General features: G+C 34.8%; 1 protein-coding gene across 6 annotated transcripts in view; it reads right to left on the bottom strand.

The window, feature by feature from the left end:
- DMD (dystrophin) overlaps window positions 1–17,105 on the bottom strand; it is a 1,292,219-nt gene that overhangs the window by 693,647 nt on the left and 581,467 nt on the right. For all 6 annotated transcript variants that reach the window (XM_074604145.1, XM_074604126.1, XM_074604154.1 and 3 more), the window contains 3 exons: window positions 15,839–16,000; window positions 6,318–6,428; window positions 1,008–1,181 (listed from right to left, as the gene is read on the bottom strand). In XM_074604145.1, coding sequence (XP_074460246.1) covers window positions 1,008–1,181; window positions 6,318–6,428; window positions 15,839–16,000 — 447 coding nt within the window. The remainder of the gene's footprint in view (window positions 1–1,007; window positions 1,182–6,317; window positions 6,429–15,838; window positions 16,001–17,105) is intronic.

Below are 17,105 nucleotides of genomic sequence, written 5' to 3'. Positions count from 1 at the left end.
AGAAAAGGATCCAATTGTCCTGATTTTTGCTGTTAAAATCTCAATTAATCTCCATTTTATTATCATCAAGCACGTGATTTTCATCTTTATCTTTACTTTCCTTCAACAGTAAAGCGACTCAGGATTACAGGGATATCAAAGATTTTGCTCATATTCTTTAGGACATATTTAAGTGATCTTTTGATCTTGAACAGTAAGAAAGTCACAGCATGCCATCTCATGGAAGCTGTAACCTATGGTTTTCCTTTATGTTTTGTGCTTCCCGGATAGAACAGACTTGTGCACTGCAACATCTCTTTTGGTTATATCACAGAGTTCCATGACGGCAGCATATTGTGGAAAATAAAGCTAAACCAGGGAGATAAACACATATGCAAGATGGGAAGGGGGAATTAGCACAGGATTTTGACATGGTGAAAGTGCATCACCATTGTTAGAAAGTTTAACAAAATGAGAATGTTTTGATATTTTAATATTTTTTTTTTCAATTTTGAGAGTAAATGATACTTTGTTTCTCATCCTGAATTCAGAACAACATTCTGTAATTTTTAGCTTTCTCCACATAAATTCATATTTTCAAATTTTTTCACTCATTTAATTGGCATCTCATGCTTCTGAGAGGTCTTTACCATGATAGAAGACAACAACATACAGAAAGGAAAAAGTTACTGTAAGACTGTTAAACCTATTTCACCGTGTTGTTATATCCTGGGAAATTGTGAAATTTAATACAACTTGAAGTGTACAATGTCCTTCTAACCTCATAGGCAAACAAGAGAAGTAGGACAAGGATCAACCCACGCTTTATCCTCCTGTCCTTGAAAAAAACTGAACTTTAACTAAAAAGGTTCCTATAACTTTCATTGTGTAACTTTCCTCTTAAATCTTTCTCAGAATCTTTTCTAATATCTCCCCAAAAATATTTATATTGCCATTGAAAATACTTTAAATTTGAAAGGAAGAACAGGCAGAAAACAAATAGAAAGACAGCATCTTTAAATATTCACCATGCAATGATCCAACTGTGATTGTACTACTTCCTGCTCAACACTCTTCGTCTCCATCTTGGGCACCTGCAATTTCACTTCATCCAAAATTCTTTTACATTCTTGTAGGCGCTGTTCAAAGTTTGCTGGCTTCTGAAATAGGCGAAACTTCATGGAGACATCCTGCAGCTTTTTCTGAAAAGTAAGCATGGGGGAGTAGTAAATGTAAAATCAAACCAACACTGAAGACAAGACTTAGACCTCTTTCAGAATACTTAGAATCGATTATCAATCAGCAGTTTCTTTTTTAAAGAATGTAAAACTTTTGGGGAAAATACCAGCAGCAGAGAATCTTGGTCTTCACAGGAGGAAAAAAAAATCCTGTATTTTCTGAGCCAGCAATATGCCCTTGTGGCCAAGAAGGCCAATGGCATCCTGGGGTGCATCAAGAAGAGTGTGGCCAGCAGGTCGAGGGAGGTCATCCTCCCCCTCTACTCTGCCCTGGTGAGGCCACACCTGGAGTCCTGTGTCCAGTTCTGGGCTCCCCAGTTCAAGAAGGACAGGGAACTGCTGGAGAGGGTGCAGCAAAGGGCTACCAAGATGATTAGGGGACTGGAACACCTCTCTTATGAAGAAAGGCTGAGGGACTTGGGTCTCTTCAGTCTGGATAAAAGAAGGCTGAGGGGGATCTTTTCAACACTTATAAATGCTTAAAGGATGGATGTCAGGAGGATGGGGCCAGGATCTTTTCAGTGGTGCCCGGGGACAGGACAAGAGGTAATGGGCACAAACTTGAGCATAGGAAGTTCCACCTAAACATGAGGAGGAACTTCTTTACTGTGAGGGTGGCAGAGCACTGGCACAGGCTGCCCAGAGAGGTGGTGGAGTCTCCAACTCTGGAGACATTCCAAACCCGCCTGGACGCGTTCCTGTGCAACCTGCTCTAGGTGACCCTGCTCTGGCAGGGGGGTTGGACTAGATGATCTCTAGAGGTCCCTTCCAACCCTATGATTCTATGATTCTATGATCCAGCGCATTGGATGCAGCAGAGCCAGTGACAGAAGAGCCCATATACACAACTCAAGAAAGGGAGAGTTTTCGTATTTTCCAGTATGCAAAATGTTGGGGGGTGGGGTGAGAACAGAGGTTTAATGGCTTGAGCATAACACATCCAGAGTGGATGCTCATCAACTCTACCGTGTTGCTGTTTCTTGGCATGAGGAGGGAATCTTTTAGTTCCTCAAAGAAACCCAAATTAAGTGGCTGGGCAGTAAGTAGGTCTAGCAAAAAAACTGAGATTTAGTGTTTAAAATTGATTTCTATTTCAATTTAAAAAAGCATAACCTAGAGTAAAAAAGAAAGTAATGTGAAGGCAGAAAAATCTATGACAAGCATGGCTTCTAATTTCACAATTTTCACAATTTATTATCTTTGTGCATTAATTATATTGCTTGCTCACATGATCCCTACCTCAGGGGGAGGGGAAATGATTAAAAATGAAGCGAAGAAAGGGCATTTTAATTATCTACTTGAATAAGATCCAATTTCTCTGTAGACGTACAGAGCAAAGTACTAGTAGAATAAGTTTTCCTACTGTCTGAAAAAAAAAAAAAAATGTATGTTGTATGTCAGTAAGAAATGGATAAGTAATTAAACAGGAACTCAGCATCTGCAGACACACTTTTTATTTTTTTATCTTCTAATCCTGGACACTTTATACAATACAGTGTTGTCTGTATTATACAAACTTGAGAAAAAGTGTAATAAGGAAAAGAATTATCCTATACATAGGCATTAACAAAAATGCTTCCCACATCTATCAGATTTCTGTGAAGGAGGCAGGAATCATGAGCAGAAGACAATTCTGGGTAACACAGAAAACTGTAGATATCCAGCAACTCCTTCTAACAACTTTCCTTATTAAATACTCTTAATGAAATTGAGATCCAGTGGGGTAAGAAAGGAAGTCTTTCCTTCGATAAATAAATGAAAATTGAATAAAAATAGGAAACAAAGGGTAGGAATAAGTGGTCTTATTTTTCTTCAGTGTGTCTGCATACACTAAATTCATACTTAATTAGTTTTTCATCCTCTTGTTACACTTCAACTTGTTGAAGATCAAGTCCTGTGGGAAGCTTGTAATGCTACAACAGTATCTGTTACAGTTTGTTTGTCAATACATTAAAAATTATCTAGAAAAGAGAATGACAGTACTAATGGTAGAAAAAAATTAAAGCCATTTGTGAAGAGTCACTGAAGGACTGCTGTGCACTTAGGATCTGTAGGAAAAAACCACGCAAATTATATTTAATTAATCTAAAAATTAAGTAATTCGCATCACAAAAGAAACACTAAGCTTGATATACAAATGAGATCTAAATTATCTATTAGTACTCTCACTTGAGTTATAATAAGTAATGATAAAAGTTATATTATATACTCATATTTACCGCTGACGGTTTAAAAAAAGTATCAGCTTAATACTAAAAAGCAGCCAAACAAGCAAAGTGGGTATTTGGAATGATTTGGAACACAAAGAACAAAAAAGAAAATACCTGTCACAGTACAAAAGTAATTACATAAAGCCATATTGTGCCTGAATAATGTATGCAGTTTTGATTACCTCATTTCAAAAAACATTGTAAAAATATAAAATGTATAAAGAAGAATGATAGGACAATCAAAGCTGTATATCTAAGGCTCTCAGTACGATTTAATATACTAGTCAGTCTGGAAAAGAGACAACTAAGGAGGAGTAAAATTAGTGGTATGCAAAAAGTTAACTAGCAAATGATTGTTAACTGTTTCTCAAAATTCATGAGGAAGGTGACACCAAGTTCAACTCTCATATAGGGAAACCAAAATGAACAAAAGCAAAGACAATTTCACATAGCATTCAGTTAAATTGTGTAACTAGCTGTTAAATGAAGTTGAGGATTCCAGCAATTTACAAGAGTTCAGAAAGCATTTAGACAGGAGCTTTTAAATCTCTCTGACTCAGAAGTTACTTATCTGCAGATCACTGGGAAGCACAAAATATTCACCGTCATCACTGTCTTCTGGCTACTACTGAAGATAGGGTTTTGGGCTAAATGGACCTTTGGTGAGAAGTAACATCAGGATTCTTAAACAGTTAAAGTGTCTAGTCATCTGAATGTACTTCACATCAACAGTTTAATCGATGGCGATACTCAAACTTCATAGACAGGAGGCAAACTTGGCTGGCCAAGGCAAAGAGCACAGCAACAACTGATGGGAGAAGAGGAAGGTCCACAACTAAGTCAGTATCATTCATTTTTGATTTGAGAAAAATGTTGCCTTTAGAAGGAAAGGATCCAAAGTTATTCAAAAGCAAAACTGCAGGTAATTAGATATTTTTAATATTTAAAATTATTTTATATTTTATTACATTAAAAGATGTTAAAATATCACTTGGAATTAGTAATGTGGTAGGGGAAGGGAGTCAACTGAGTATCTTTTTACTCTGACAGGTGTGTTTACCTTAAAAGACAGATGAAAGTAATACAGAAACAAGAATGTCATTAGTTTGCTGTGTAAGTTCTTCCCGCAAAGAATTTACTATTGAGTTTCCAAAAATAGCCCTTTCTCAGACAAAATTTCATTTTCATGTAACAATTCTTAGTCTAGTAGGATGAAGTAGGTCTTAAACCACTATGGCAGAAATAGATTTTTATTTTGCTAATTGTCCTTTTTCCCTTAAATTTAAAAATCAGAACTTAGCTCTCAACCTACAATAATGCAAAAAGCCAGGATAAATTTTGTCACTTAACAGCTGTTTCACAATCTCATTGCAATTACTTATTTTCATAATTGTTTACTTTCTGTCCAGGTAACTGAACTAATATTAGAATAAATATATGTCAAATTAGAAATACTATGTAGCGCAAAAGAAAAAAAGAAATGCATGCAGTATCTATTTAAAAGTGAGAATCTCTTCAGGAAAAAAGTTAGTTAAGACAAATCTTGTGAAATGTGATTTACCACTAAAGGTACTGTACAGTGATGGAAAAGAATTCAAGAGGGTTCACTGGCCTAAATTCAAATATAGACATAAATATTTGCAACAAAGGGTTCAGCTTTTACCCTTTTTGGTAGCTGATATTTACATTATGCATGTTAATTTGCTATTTTTTGTTCATATTTTTTCTAATGTAAGCAAAACAGATTCTCAAAATGACCCCACCAATTTTTCAAAACTCAAACTGATGCATATGGTCATCTAGAGAAGCCTTTTGAAGAAAAATACCTGCACATAGATGGGTTAAGAACAACAAAAAAAAGGCACACAGAAAGGGTAGTGCCCCCTTGCATGCTGTTGAATTCATAAACATTTAGATACAAAGTCATCTGATGCCTGCATTTCACTGATGAAATACAGGCAACATCACAGCTGCCATGGAGACCATCAGAAGGTGAGTTAATGTGAAGGAAGACAGAAAAACAAGGAAAAGTAAATATTCTCAACAAAGACAAGCTAGTTCTGTAGATAAGAGGAAACATTTAAAAAAAAAATTCAACTTGTTCATTTCAAATTAACTAACTGATAAAAAAGCCATTAATGCTACCCATAATAAAATATAAAACTGAAGCTAAGATACTTAGAAATATTTGTCAGAGATGAAGAAAAATATGTCCTTGTTTACTGCTAATACCATAACAAAATTCTTTGTCTTTCTTAACGAATTATAACTATTTGTTTTGCAGCCTGGAGAACTTTGTCACTAGTGCCAAAAACAAAAGCAGCAAAACAGTCAAGAACCCATCACAGATTAATGGGTAAAAATATGTATTGTTCCTGTTAATTAAGTCTTCTTCAATTTCACACGGGTCTCTCTATGTCTATTAAGCTAGATGAAATAATGCATTAGCTAGCATTTTAAATCAATGACTGCAATGCACTGCTCAGCATAGATTTGTCTTTCAAATACAGTTCTACCAAATATTTCCCCATACTGTTAACTGTAAATATTTTCAAACAGCTCAAAGGGTATACCAAAAAGCCTCGCTGTAGTTTTAGTTCTTGCAACCACAGCGCATTCAAAACACCCATTATATAGTGTCCCTACCAGTTGGCTACCTCAGCTCTGCGTACCCTAGAACTGCTGTCAACTCGATAGGAAGGCTGTAACAAAAAAACGTGCAGTAAGAAGATATGGATGATATGCTTTATCCACTCTAATTTCCTGGCTAGAAAGGAGCAGGTAAAACAGAAGAGATATCTTAAGAACACTTCACATCACAGTAATACTACTACTCATGCTGTTTGTTCGCATGAGTGAAGAAAAAACGGAGGAAATAAAACTTGCATACCTGTGCCACATCAATTTGGGAAAGCACTCTTTTGGCAGCATCTTTACCCCGGTTTCGTTTCTTCATTTCTTCCAAACTAATCTCATGGCTTGTTAATTCAGATTGTATTTTCTATTGAAAAACAAAGACAGTAATCGTCAGGGTTTGAAGAAAATGTTTATGTTGTTAATGTTATTTGGAACAGTTGATTTTGAAAGATATTAAACAGGAGTACTACACTATGTAATGAATTATTAGAGGAAATTATTCTTTCTTGTTCACCACCCTGTAAATTATTCAGTTTCGTTTCCCTCAATCATAATAAAACCTTCTTCTCCTGCTCAAACATACATAACTCTGACATCATGGCACTAATAACATAATCTTGTTAAGGAAATGGTGATTATAGGCAAAAAAATATAGATTTCTTTCTTCTGAAGGAAAACAAATATTTTCATTGGGAAGCAAATTAAAAATTAATAATAGAAAAGAAAAATACAAATAGAGAAGTGATTTGTTTCACTATTCTTGTTTCTTAACATTTTCACAGCATCATTGGCACGTTGAGAGAAAACTGATCCAAGTGTCAGTTGTATAACAACATCTCCATGTCATAGAGTTGCGTTATATCTAAAACGGTATACAAGTTGTGGCATATTACTGACCAGAATCTACGTTCAGTATCTGCAGATACGCTAAATGCATAATGACATGTAGGTCATTAATACACTAACTTAATCTAACACACGTTTCTGTTTATCTCTTCCTGCAAAATGAGTGTGCAATCAAATCATCACAAGCAAAAACATCAGCATTGTTGGTTCACCATAAATCAACCTTAGAAGAAACAATTACCTTAGGCAGCATTGGCTAGTGCAATGTAATGAAAAAGAACTCCCATAAAGTATATCAATACAACATCATTTAGAACAATTCACATATTTTTATGTTTAAATTGTTAGAAAATGAGAAACTGTTATTAGAAGAATTGCTACACAAGACTACTGAGAACAATTACCCTATAAAATAAAGACAAGGCATGTTCCCACCAGGAAAGGTATTTGAGGCCATTACTTCTGCATGAAAAAGTGAGTTTAGATTTAATCTTTTTTTTCTATGGTATACAAGCATTCTCAGATACTCTAAAGACTAGCCTTAAGTTTAAATACATGCACGTGCATTTATCTTACACTACAGTAACTTGTAAAATATGAAAACTATGTAGTTCAAAAGACCACAAAGAATTATGCAAATGAAGGAAAGTGGTTTTAAAATTACAATTTGATCCTTTAAAGTTTGATTATAAGTAAAAGTGAATAAATAGGTATTTTTAATCACATTTTCATAGCTTATTAAGTACAAAGCTGCATACACTGTATGCTGCCTACTTTATAGGGATATTACATAGTTATAATGACTTGTATAACATTATAATGTTTTGTATATTACAACATTGTGTCAAAAGCAGTTTTTCATATACAGGCAACTATTAAGTCATTACTAAATTTAATTGCAAAAATATATTTATGAGTCTAAACTATCCAGTACTATTTAGAAAAATAAAATATTTTTCTGAAGCAAAGCACTTGTAAAAGTAAAATGACTGACAGAAAGTTATCAATTGAGATGAAATTTTTCATTTAAAATTATCATAATTGTACATTTTCTATTTTTCCTATTTTGAGTTCTCCTTGTCGAGGTCAGCAGTATTTGGAGCAAGTAATAGTATTTTTATAAATATGATATTTTAGTTTTGAGAAAGCAAAGACAGTCAATTAAAAGGATAATGCAATCAAGGAGAGCAGGTTTATTTAATAGTTTATTTTCTCCTTGTCTAAGTTTAAAATTTCCCCCTTGAAATGTACTACAATTGTAACAGGATTATTTTCTGTATTTGTGCAGCACATGGACCAAATTGTTGGTGGTGACACAGCATTAGTTAGCTCCTGAAGCCAAATAATTTCTTGACGTCTTGTAAGTCAGAACTGTATATATAAGGAAGAAGCAAGTCTGAATGTTAGAAAAACAAGCTATACCACATTCAGTGTTTCAAGTGTTTGCTTCTGCACCTCATCAATTAACTAACTTTTGGTTGTATTTTCCAGTTTACTTTATTCAACCTCTGAGCCACTCTGGAAAGCATATAATTGAACAGTTCTTATCTGAATAGGTCAGAACAGCACAGTACAGATAAGAGTATAGTGTTTAAGCAATTAGGTATTATGGGACATTGCATGGAGATTGTCCTATCTTACTTTTTTAAATTGCTCTGCAGGAAAGAGATGAAGCGTCACCTATTCTGACATTAAAATGCAGAATTAGAGAGAACAAACACATTACAGTAAAGCTTAAAAGAAAAGTTAGTAAGGATTATAGCAAGAAAAGATTTTTTTATATTTGCCACTGCTGTTCACAGGCAGAAAGATGAAACCAGTCCTGAACAGATCTAAGAGAGTTAACATCTGCCTATGATGCCCCTTTGGGTTCAATTTTGACATGATTATTTTGACTTTTTTATCTGTTTTGACTCATGAATTTATTACATTGTCTTCTAAACATCCACAAAACCCCACTAATTTTATTTTTCCATTTAGATTATTCCCACCTTTGCTTTTCTCAGTGGTTCCTGTCTATTTTGTCTCTTAATAAAAACTATCTTCATTTCATTTCTAGAACATCACCATAAAATGTAGTGTATGCAACTAATAAATACTACTGTGCATAAATTATTGTGTCATACAGTTTAAGGATTCTCATTTTCCATCACTGGCATTTTTTCAGGAATTTTAATAATTTGCAAAACTTTATATATATATATAAAACCTAATTATATTTACAAGACCTATTCTAACGAGGACCACTTCTAGAACAAAAAGATTTTGGTCCCAAGGGCACACAATACATTATCTCTCTTAATTACTGGTCTTAATTTTAAAAAGATGAAAAGTGAAAAGCAGAGAGTCTTGCTATATTAACAGCAAAAAGCAGAGAATTGGCAGCATAGCCAGTTCTTGGAAAAAGCTTTCCTATTGTGAATCAGAGAAAGGAAAGCCAAAAGAACCAACATGACTACTTGTCTCATTAACTCTGAAACATTATTTGCAACAGAAAATTGAACTAGAAGGTTTGATTATATGTCACTTCCCATCAATACCTGCTACCGTAATTAGAAAATCAGTCATCATATTGACAAAACAAAGAAATGCAATATCCAGCAAAATCATAACAAAAGAGAGTATTTTTGGAAGGAAAAAAACCCAAACAACAAAACAAAACCCAAACCCGCAACCTTGTGTATTTAATTAAAAGGAAGTGATTTATTTATAATCAAAGGTTAAAAATACAAACTCATAATATACACAGAACTACTATTGTGGAATAATGGCTGAAAAGACAAGATTAGATGGAGTGCACATCTAATATGCAAACACAGATTTTAGTATGAGTAACACTGAATGGACTAGACTACAAAAACAGCTGATGGTTCCCGTTGATTTAGTACCAGGAAGTTGAAAAAAAGTTTAAAAGACACTCTGGAAAACATAATGGCGAAAATGCTTTCTCATGGCAGATCGGGGAACCATTTTCCACCCCAGAACCGGGAGCAACTTCTCGTCTCTTTTGTTTGCTCCTTAAGAAGGAAGAAGACTCTGTTTGTTCTGTTCTTCAAGGAATGGGGCAAGGTCACAGGAGATGTATATTATAAAGCACATTATTCTCCAAGACATCTTAATTTCATGTTGCCAGACCTCATTGTATTGTATTGTATTAGTTGCCAGAAATTCATAACACAGGGAAGAATTACTTTGCAGTCAACATTGACTACATCACCAAGGATCACCAAATGGATAACTTCTCAAAAGCTGGATGAATCCAGAAGAAGAAAGATACAAGTGATACATATATAAGCACATTCCAAGATGGGACAGGGAACTCTGATGTAATCTGAACTAAGAATGAGCAAAAAATAGGTGAAATATTTCCTATGAGCACGCACTGTAATGAGAATGGCCAATTTACTAGTCTCAATTTGATTTATAAATTTCCACAAAAAAATACACTAAACAAATTGTAGCTCATTAAACATTGTGGCAGTAAAGGGATTAGGTTAAAATAAAGCTGCTAGAATTAACTATACTTCCTTTTTTTCCTTCCGATTTCTCTTTAAAGTGCATTGCAGAAAAATGATTCACTAAATTCCTGTTTACTAATTAAAAACCTGTTTATAAAATCTGTACAAAAAGGCTATTTCATCCTGTGACAAAAAAGTGGTCAAATACTCAAGGAGAAACATGTTCTATTTTCTCCATGGGAAGCTTAATGAAAAATATCGAAAGGCTTTCCATTCGAAAGCAAAGATTTGGGGAAAGACTGGGTGATACACTAGAGAGGGGTAGATCCTTAAACAGAGGACACTTGGATCTCTTGGGCTATATATAGTAAACAGAAAGACCTTTTTATACCTCTCTGTGACCTTGCAAGGGTTGGTCCTTTCCTCACAAGATTTCTTTCCTGCCTAGAAACTTTCAGCAGCATCCTGAGATGTAGGCAGAATCTATGGTAGGTAGATGCAGGTAACCCTGCTGTGGCACTGTCCCTTGCTCTCACATGCGTTCCGGCAGTGGGAGACTGCACGCCTCAGTCCAGGGGTAACATCCTTTTCTGTCCCCCTGGGCTCTCAGAAGTGGCTCAGCACATTTGTTTGCTCTCAAATAGAAGGTTTTCCCCCTAGTTTGGAGGATGCCATAAAATAAGTATGCTGATCTCTTCTTATAGAAATTTTAAGCAGAAAATGCTACGCAAAACACACTACACAAAATAAACTAAGAAGTTATACTATCCTCTACTACATCCATGTTCATCTGTCCATATTCCAAGTTCTCCAGCAAAATATATCAGGCAATACTAGTATTGGGTAATTGAATAATGTTTAGTTCTCAAGAACTGAAAATTTCATAGCCAGAATAGCAAATCTTTCAGCAGTGAGCGGTGGACCTGAAGACAAGCGCGCTTAGATTACCTTAAGTTTTTTCCACTGTTTGTTCTAGGAAAACAAGTTCTAAACTTAGTCTAGAACACCATTTTTTTTACTATGGATTTCATTAAGATCTCCTACATAAGAAGGCCTGGACTTGACAGCAATGCTATGAGTTCTGCAGTGGCACAAGAAGGTAATGACAGTATGACATGATTCAGGCAAAACAGTGAACTCCTAATTGTTCTCTGCTTTTTTTGTGAACTAATTCATTATGAACTCAAATTATACTAGATTACCTTTGTAATTAATGAGTCCTTCATATAACTCTTACATCAAAATTGCTTGGATACAAATTTGCATATTTGGCTCTTGAATTGCAGAGAACAGCTTGCCAGCTCTTCTTGGTGTATTAGGTTTTCTGATTTGTATTTCTTGAAATACTACTCAGCCTCACAGATCTCAAGAATGGTGCTCACTTTAACCTCATTTTTGCTTATTTTTGTGATTCCTATCAATGTCTAAGGAGTCAGATCTCAGCCTAATGTACAGAGAAAATAAAACATTTAGAAAGCGTTCTATTAAGTTACTCTTTACGAATGGAAATATGATGACTCTAGCAGACATAAAAGAAAATATCTGAAACAATTTCAGAACTGTTAGCGGTTACCTTTGAAAACTCTGAAAGGATAAACAAAGTACCAGAAGATTAGAAAAATAAAACTGAAGTACCTATCTTTAAAAGCACAAAAAGAATATGTGCTGATGATGTCACACCTTTGCAAAAAAAGAAGAAAAGCATATAATACTTATAGAAGATGATGTTACAGCACAGATGACATGCAGGAAAGTCTCAACAAGAACAGTATACTTAGTTTTGGACACTACTCTTCAGGAAAGATTCATTGAAGAGTCCAAATGAGAAAAGCAAATCATTAGACAATAGAAACATGATTGGCAAACAAGACTGAGTAAGTTGGACATCACAAATGCAGTTTGTGCAGTCAAAACACAGTTAATGCAGTGTTGAGATGCTATGGAGATGTGCAGAGTGTGAGAATCTGTATAGTATAGAAATCTGCATAGATATTCTAACTTAATACGTAACAAAATGTAAGCTTACCCTTCTGAAAAACACTTATCAGCTATTCCCTCTTTAACCACTGATCTACACATGGCTGAACAAAATCTCACAATTTCCATCACAGAAAAAGTAAATGTAAATACCTTTAACATTAGACATTTTACTAAGTAGACAAGTGTGAATTCTTTGTCCCAAAATATTAGTCAGAAGGCAATGAAGCATGGCATTATTCTTGTCAAGCAACACATTGCACAACTGAACAACTCTTCGATTATAACATCACATTAACTTTGGGTTTGAACATGGCACAATGATATTTTAAAAACAGATTAATAACCATCTTCACTTAGAAAATAGTCAGGCGTGTAGTGCTTATTACTACAGAACTGAAATTCTTCAATGAGTTTGTTGAAAAGGCAAAGTATATTACTTTTGCTTTTCTCAGAAACACAATATTGTTGATTTTTTTCTCCACATTGCATTTTACATAAGTCTACAGGGAGAACAACAGACAAGTGATTTTTCACATGCAGGTGAGAAGTGAAATAAGTGTATTTTCTGTACCATAATATAAAAACGCCCATGTGATCACTCAGACTACACAGAAGTACAAAGTGGAGATTCTCTTTTCCATCAGAAGTTATTAAATACAAATCTAAAAATAATTATCTGAAAAATATTTTGCCATATAAATGTAATATTTTCAGTATAGATTTATTTTCTTACTGTCAGTTAGAGAGTACTTGAAACAAAGCCAGCAACTGGAAAATTCCTGTGATGACAACTTAATTCCTTGTATTTTCTTGGTAAATGTAGGGAAATTAAAGCCTTCAGTTGGGATCATGAGATCAAGCACGCAAACAAGTAATCTTTCCTTATGGAATATTGTTTTAGACTTTACCTCATTCCAGCTTTTTTCATCATTAGACCTTGAGGAATCTGACCTGATTTATCTGTGTGGTTGCTGTTAGATTGTTTTGGCTGAATACAGCATCTTTAGTTGCACTCAAAATGAGTTGGGTGGCAGTGGCTCTCTAGCAGTAAATTCCCAGTGCCACATGGTGGAGTAAGAAGCACACAGAATTTACATTCAAAAAATGATCCAAAGGAGAAGCCGAACAGCACATACTTAACTCCCCTTTCTTTCTGCCTACTTTCTGAATAAACTGAACTGATCATTTCACTTAAAAAGAGGAGCTAAATATAATTTCCTTTTCTCAGATTCATTTCCAATCAGCTGAACCAAAGATTATTCCTCCGATCAACGCAGTAAACAGATTTGAATTTCTGAAGCAAACACACAGAGCTCCCAAACCATCAACAGCTTTCTGATTACAAATTCTCCCATATGTTCTTTTAGAAATGCAACACATATTGCTAAACGGTGTGCTAAATCCCTCAGCATGGATAAACTGACCCCTGCCCAGAAAGCAACATCATTGACTGAAAGATTCCCATTCCAGCCATGCAGACACTATTACAGGGTGTCTTACATGAATTAACTGTTTTCAGCTCTACAAAAGAGCTGTGCCAGCGGAAGCTCCACAGGAGATGTGGCCGTTCAGTATGTGCCTATTCTGCCACTGGTTGGTATGGCCATTCAGTAAAGGAATGACTCGGTATATTTACCCGCATGAAATTTGTTGTTTATCCCCTTTCCCTATAAGGATTTTAAAGAGCTTCAAGACTGAACTTCAGAGAACTTCAATATTTGCATTAAATCTGTTCAGTTCTTAATTAAGTTTTTTTCATTAGGTCCCACTGGCATCTTAAAGTAAAAACATGAAAGGGAAAACTCAGCAGCTTCTATGCTGGTTTTCCCACAGTGGATATAGTATAATCAGGTGAACCTGACATCAGACAATAAAATCTCAAGAACAAAAACAAGTTCTGCAAAAGCACTGAGCTGAAATTTTCACATGAAAATGTGCTAATTAAGGCCGGTTGAGTTTTGTGCTGCTTCAGTTGTTGGACGTTCTGAATTACTTCCTTTTACACAGCCTGTAATCAATTGCCAATGCTGTACCTGAGGACACACATAAACCAGATGCGTCCATGGGATATATGAAGCACAATCGAAAATTACTACAGTGTAAGGGTCCAAATACATCAGAAAAAAGCACACTTTCATATCAAATTTTTCTTATGTATTAGAGTTATATAATTATAAGAGGAGAAATTAAACTGACACGTCTTTAACAAATAATGATTTGTATCCTATTTCATTAAATAATTATTTACATTATTCATATTTCAAGGAAGGAGAAAATGGATAACTAACATAGCTTAGGATTCAAACTGAAACAATAATTCACCTGAATCTGATCCTATTCTTATACTGATGTAAATTAGAAGCAAATAATTTAGAATCAGTTTCAAAGTAAGACTGAATGCAAATATGATCCTGTTTTCTAAATATAACTTTTTTAATTCATACACACACAAAAAATATCTGCACGTACTTGCAAACACACACACATACACACACAAAGCAACTGAAAGGTACTTCTATCTACATTTAAATTCAAAAGACATGGAAACTGTTATTGTTAAACGAAAGAAAACATGATTTTCAGGGCCACGTATATTCAGCTCTGAATGTATTTAAGATCATCTAAGCTACTGCATGTAAGACACTCATTTTTTAGAATGATTTAAAACTCTACAGGCATGATAGAAAAAACACAATTGAATGCATCTTCTAAAACCATTATCAAGCATTCATTTTCAATTTCCCTGTAGCCTTTTTTGTTTGTTTGTTTACTTTTGTAATCTGACTTCCTAAATTTAGATGGAATATACAGAAAAGTTGCTGTACATAATATTGTAAACTATTAATAACTTTATACCAGAGCTATTTTGTTTTATTTAATTTGTATTGCTACCACATTAATGTTGCAGTAAAACAAATGTTATAGAAGAAAGAATGAAAGAGTAAAAGTAAGAATTAAATTTATTTCAAAGACTCAATAATTTCTAAGGAATGGAAAAAGCTGTTTCTGTTAAAATTACATGAGCTGTAAAAATGGAAATATAAGTACATTTATGTGCACATCATGAAATAATTAATAATGTTGTCTATGTTTGAATAATTTAGTAACAATCCCTGGGCCACGTAATCAACTTTGTAAAAGTGCCATCTAAGAGTAGGGAAGATAATGAGTTTCTTCTTTCTAAGATGTGAACTGCATTTTAAAGGGTCACACTGTTTGTCATTTTAAAATTACTGCATAGTCTTCCATGACATTTCTAGTTCTTTACATTTTCTGGACAGGTATATAATATAAATCAGAAGGAAAATATGACTTTATTAGAAGATTAGCTTGAACTTCTTGAAGTAATTCTACCTAAAATTTACTTGCACTTTCCTACTGATCATGTTGCAAATCCTCGTTATTAACATGAGGCTGAGGAACAACCAAACACTCTTTGGCTGACTGAGAACACCAGTAAGCACGTCAGTTCAACCTGTATATAACTTACCTGTGCTTCCTGAGGGACCTGTGCTGCATCAACTCTGTCTGCAATGTAGGCCGTTAGCTGTTTGTCAATAACAGCAAGAGACTCTTGTATTAAGCGGAGGGTTTTGTCAGTCTCCTGGGCAGACTGAATACTCTGTTCAAGACTCTTTTGTCTTCTCACGGCCTAAAAACAATGACAATGTTATCAATATTCACAGTAATAATGCATATAATACATTTTTTTCCTCACGATTTTTTTCAAAAAATGCAGGCTAAGAATCAAAACTAGTACTCCTGACTTGTGCTCATCCACCTTTTTGTATGATAAGTTGCGCATCTTTTTGCCACCCATTCAGTTCTTTTTCGTAAGACACAAACAAAACCCCAGATTGCACAGACAAATTCTAAAAAACGTAGGACCCTGAAAAAGCAATGCATGCATTGAGGATTTCTATACAGAGTGAAAGTTGGCAAAGCTGCATAATAAACCCATCCTGATACTGCAGTCTTTCATTCTGAGGCGTAGCAGTCCTCCTGATGTTATTATACAGTTCAAGGGATTTTGTTTACTGAGAATAGGGTTACTGTCATCACAATCCCATCTAGGACAATCCACTTCAGTAAGTGAGAGGGATAAAGACTCTCTTGAGAAGGAACTCTCTTATATGAAGTATAAATAGCTGTCTGGAACAGAGACGATGCCTACTTGGGAAAAAAAAAAAAAAGAGACGGATCCTTGTCTTGTGTTGTCTGTGGACTTGCCCCCTATTATCACCCTAACCATAGTCTCTTTTAATCTAGCAAGTTGATTTTTGCTTCTACTCCACCACCACTGCCTACCAAATCCTCTTTTCGAGAAGGATGCTTTCCTTTCAAAGGAGCTCACTTTATGGTTTACCAAATCAGAACAATAAATTCTCCTTCCAAGTTGTCCTTAAAACACACATATATTTAAACACTTGACATAAATGGGTTACCTTTAAGTATTATTTGTAACAGTTTAATACGGTATTTAGCAGGTAGTAAATAACCTGGTACCTTCTTCCATCTGCCATCGTATCCTCCTGCAGACTCATATTTTACTAAGACTACAGCTTCTGCCTAGCAGAGTTTCTGCTTTATACAAAGCACATAATAATTACCAACAATCTCAAATGCAATACAGATTTTCTCTGTACAAGCCTAGCCATACTGCTGACCACAGAATAAAGTGACTTTCTTTGACATGAATCAAAGGAGGAGAGGAAGCAAGCAAGCACTCTTTAAATAACATTGAAAGGTGTCCTGCC

Source organism: Larus michahellis, chromosome 1, assembly GCF_964199755.1.
Source record: "Larus michahellis chromosome 1, bLarMic1.1, whole genome shotgun sequence".
NCBI lineage: Eukaryota > Metazoa > Chordata > Aves > Charadriiformes > Laridae > Larus > Larus michahellis.
Note: the sequence above shows the minus strand (reverse complement) of the source record. Positions and strands in the feature narration are given on the sequence as shown.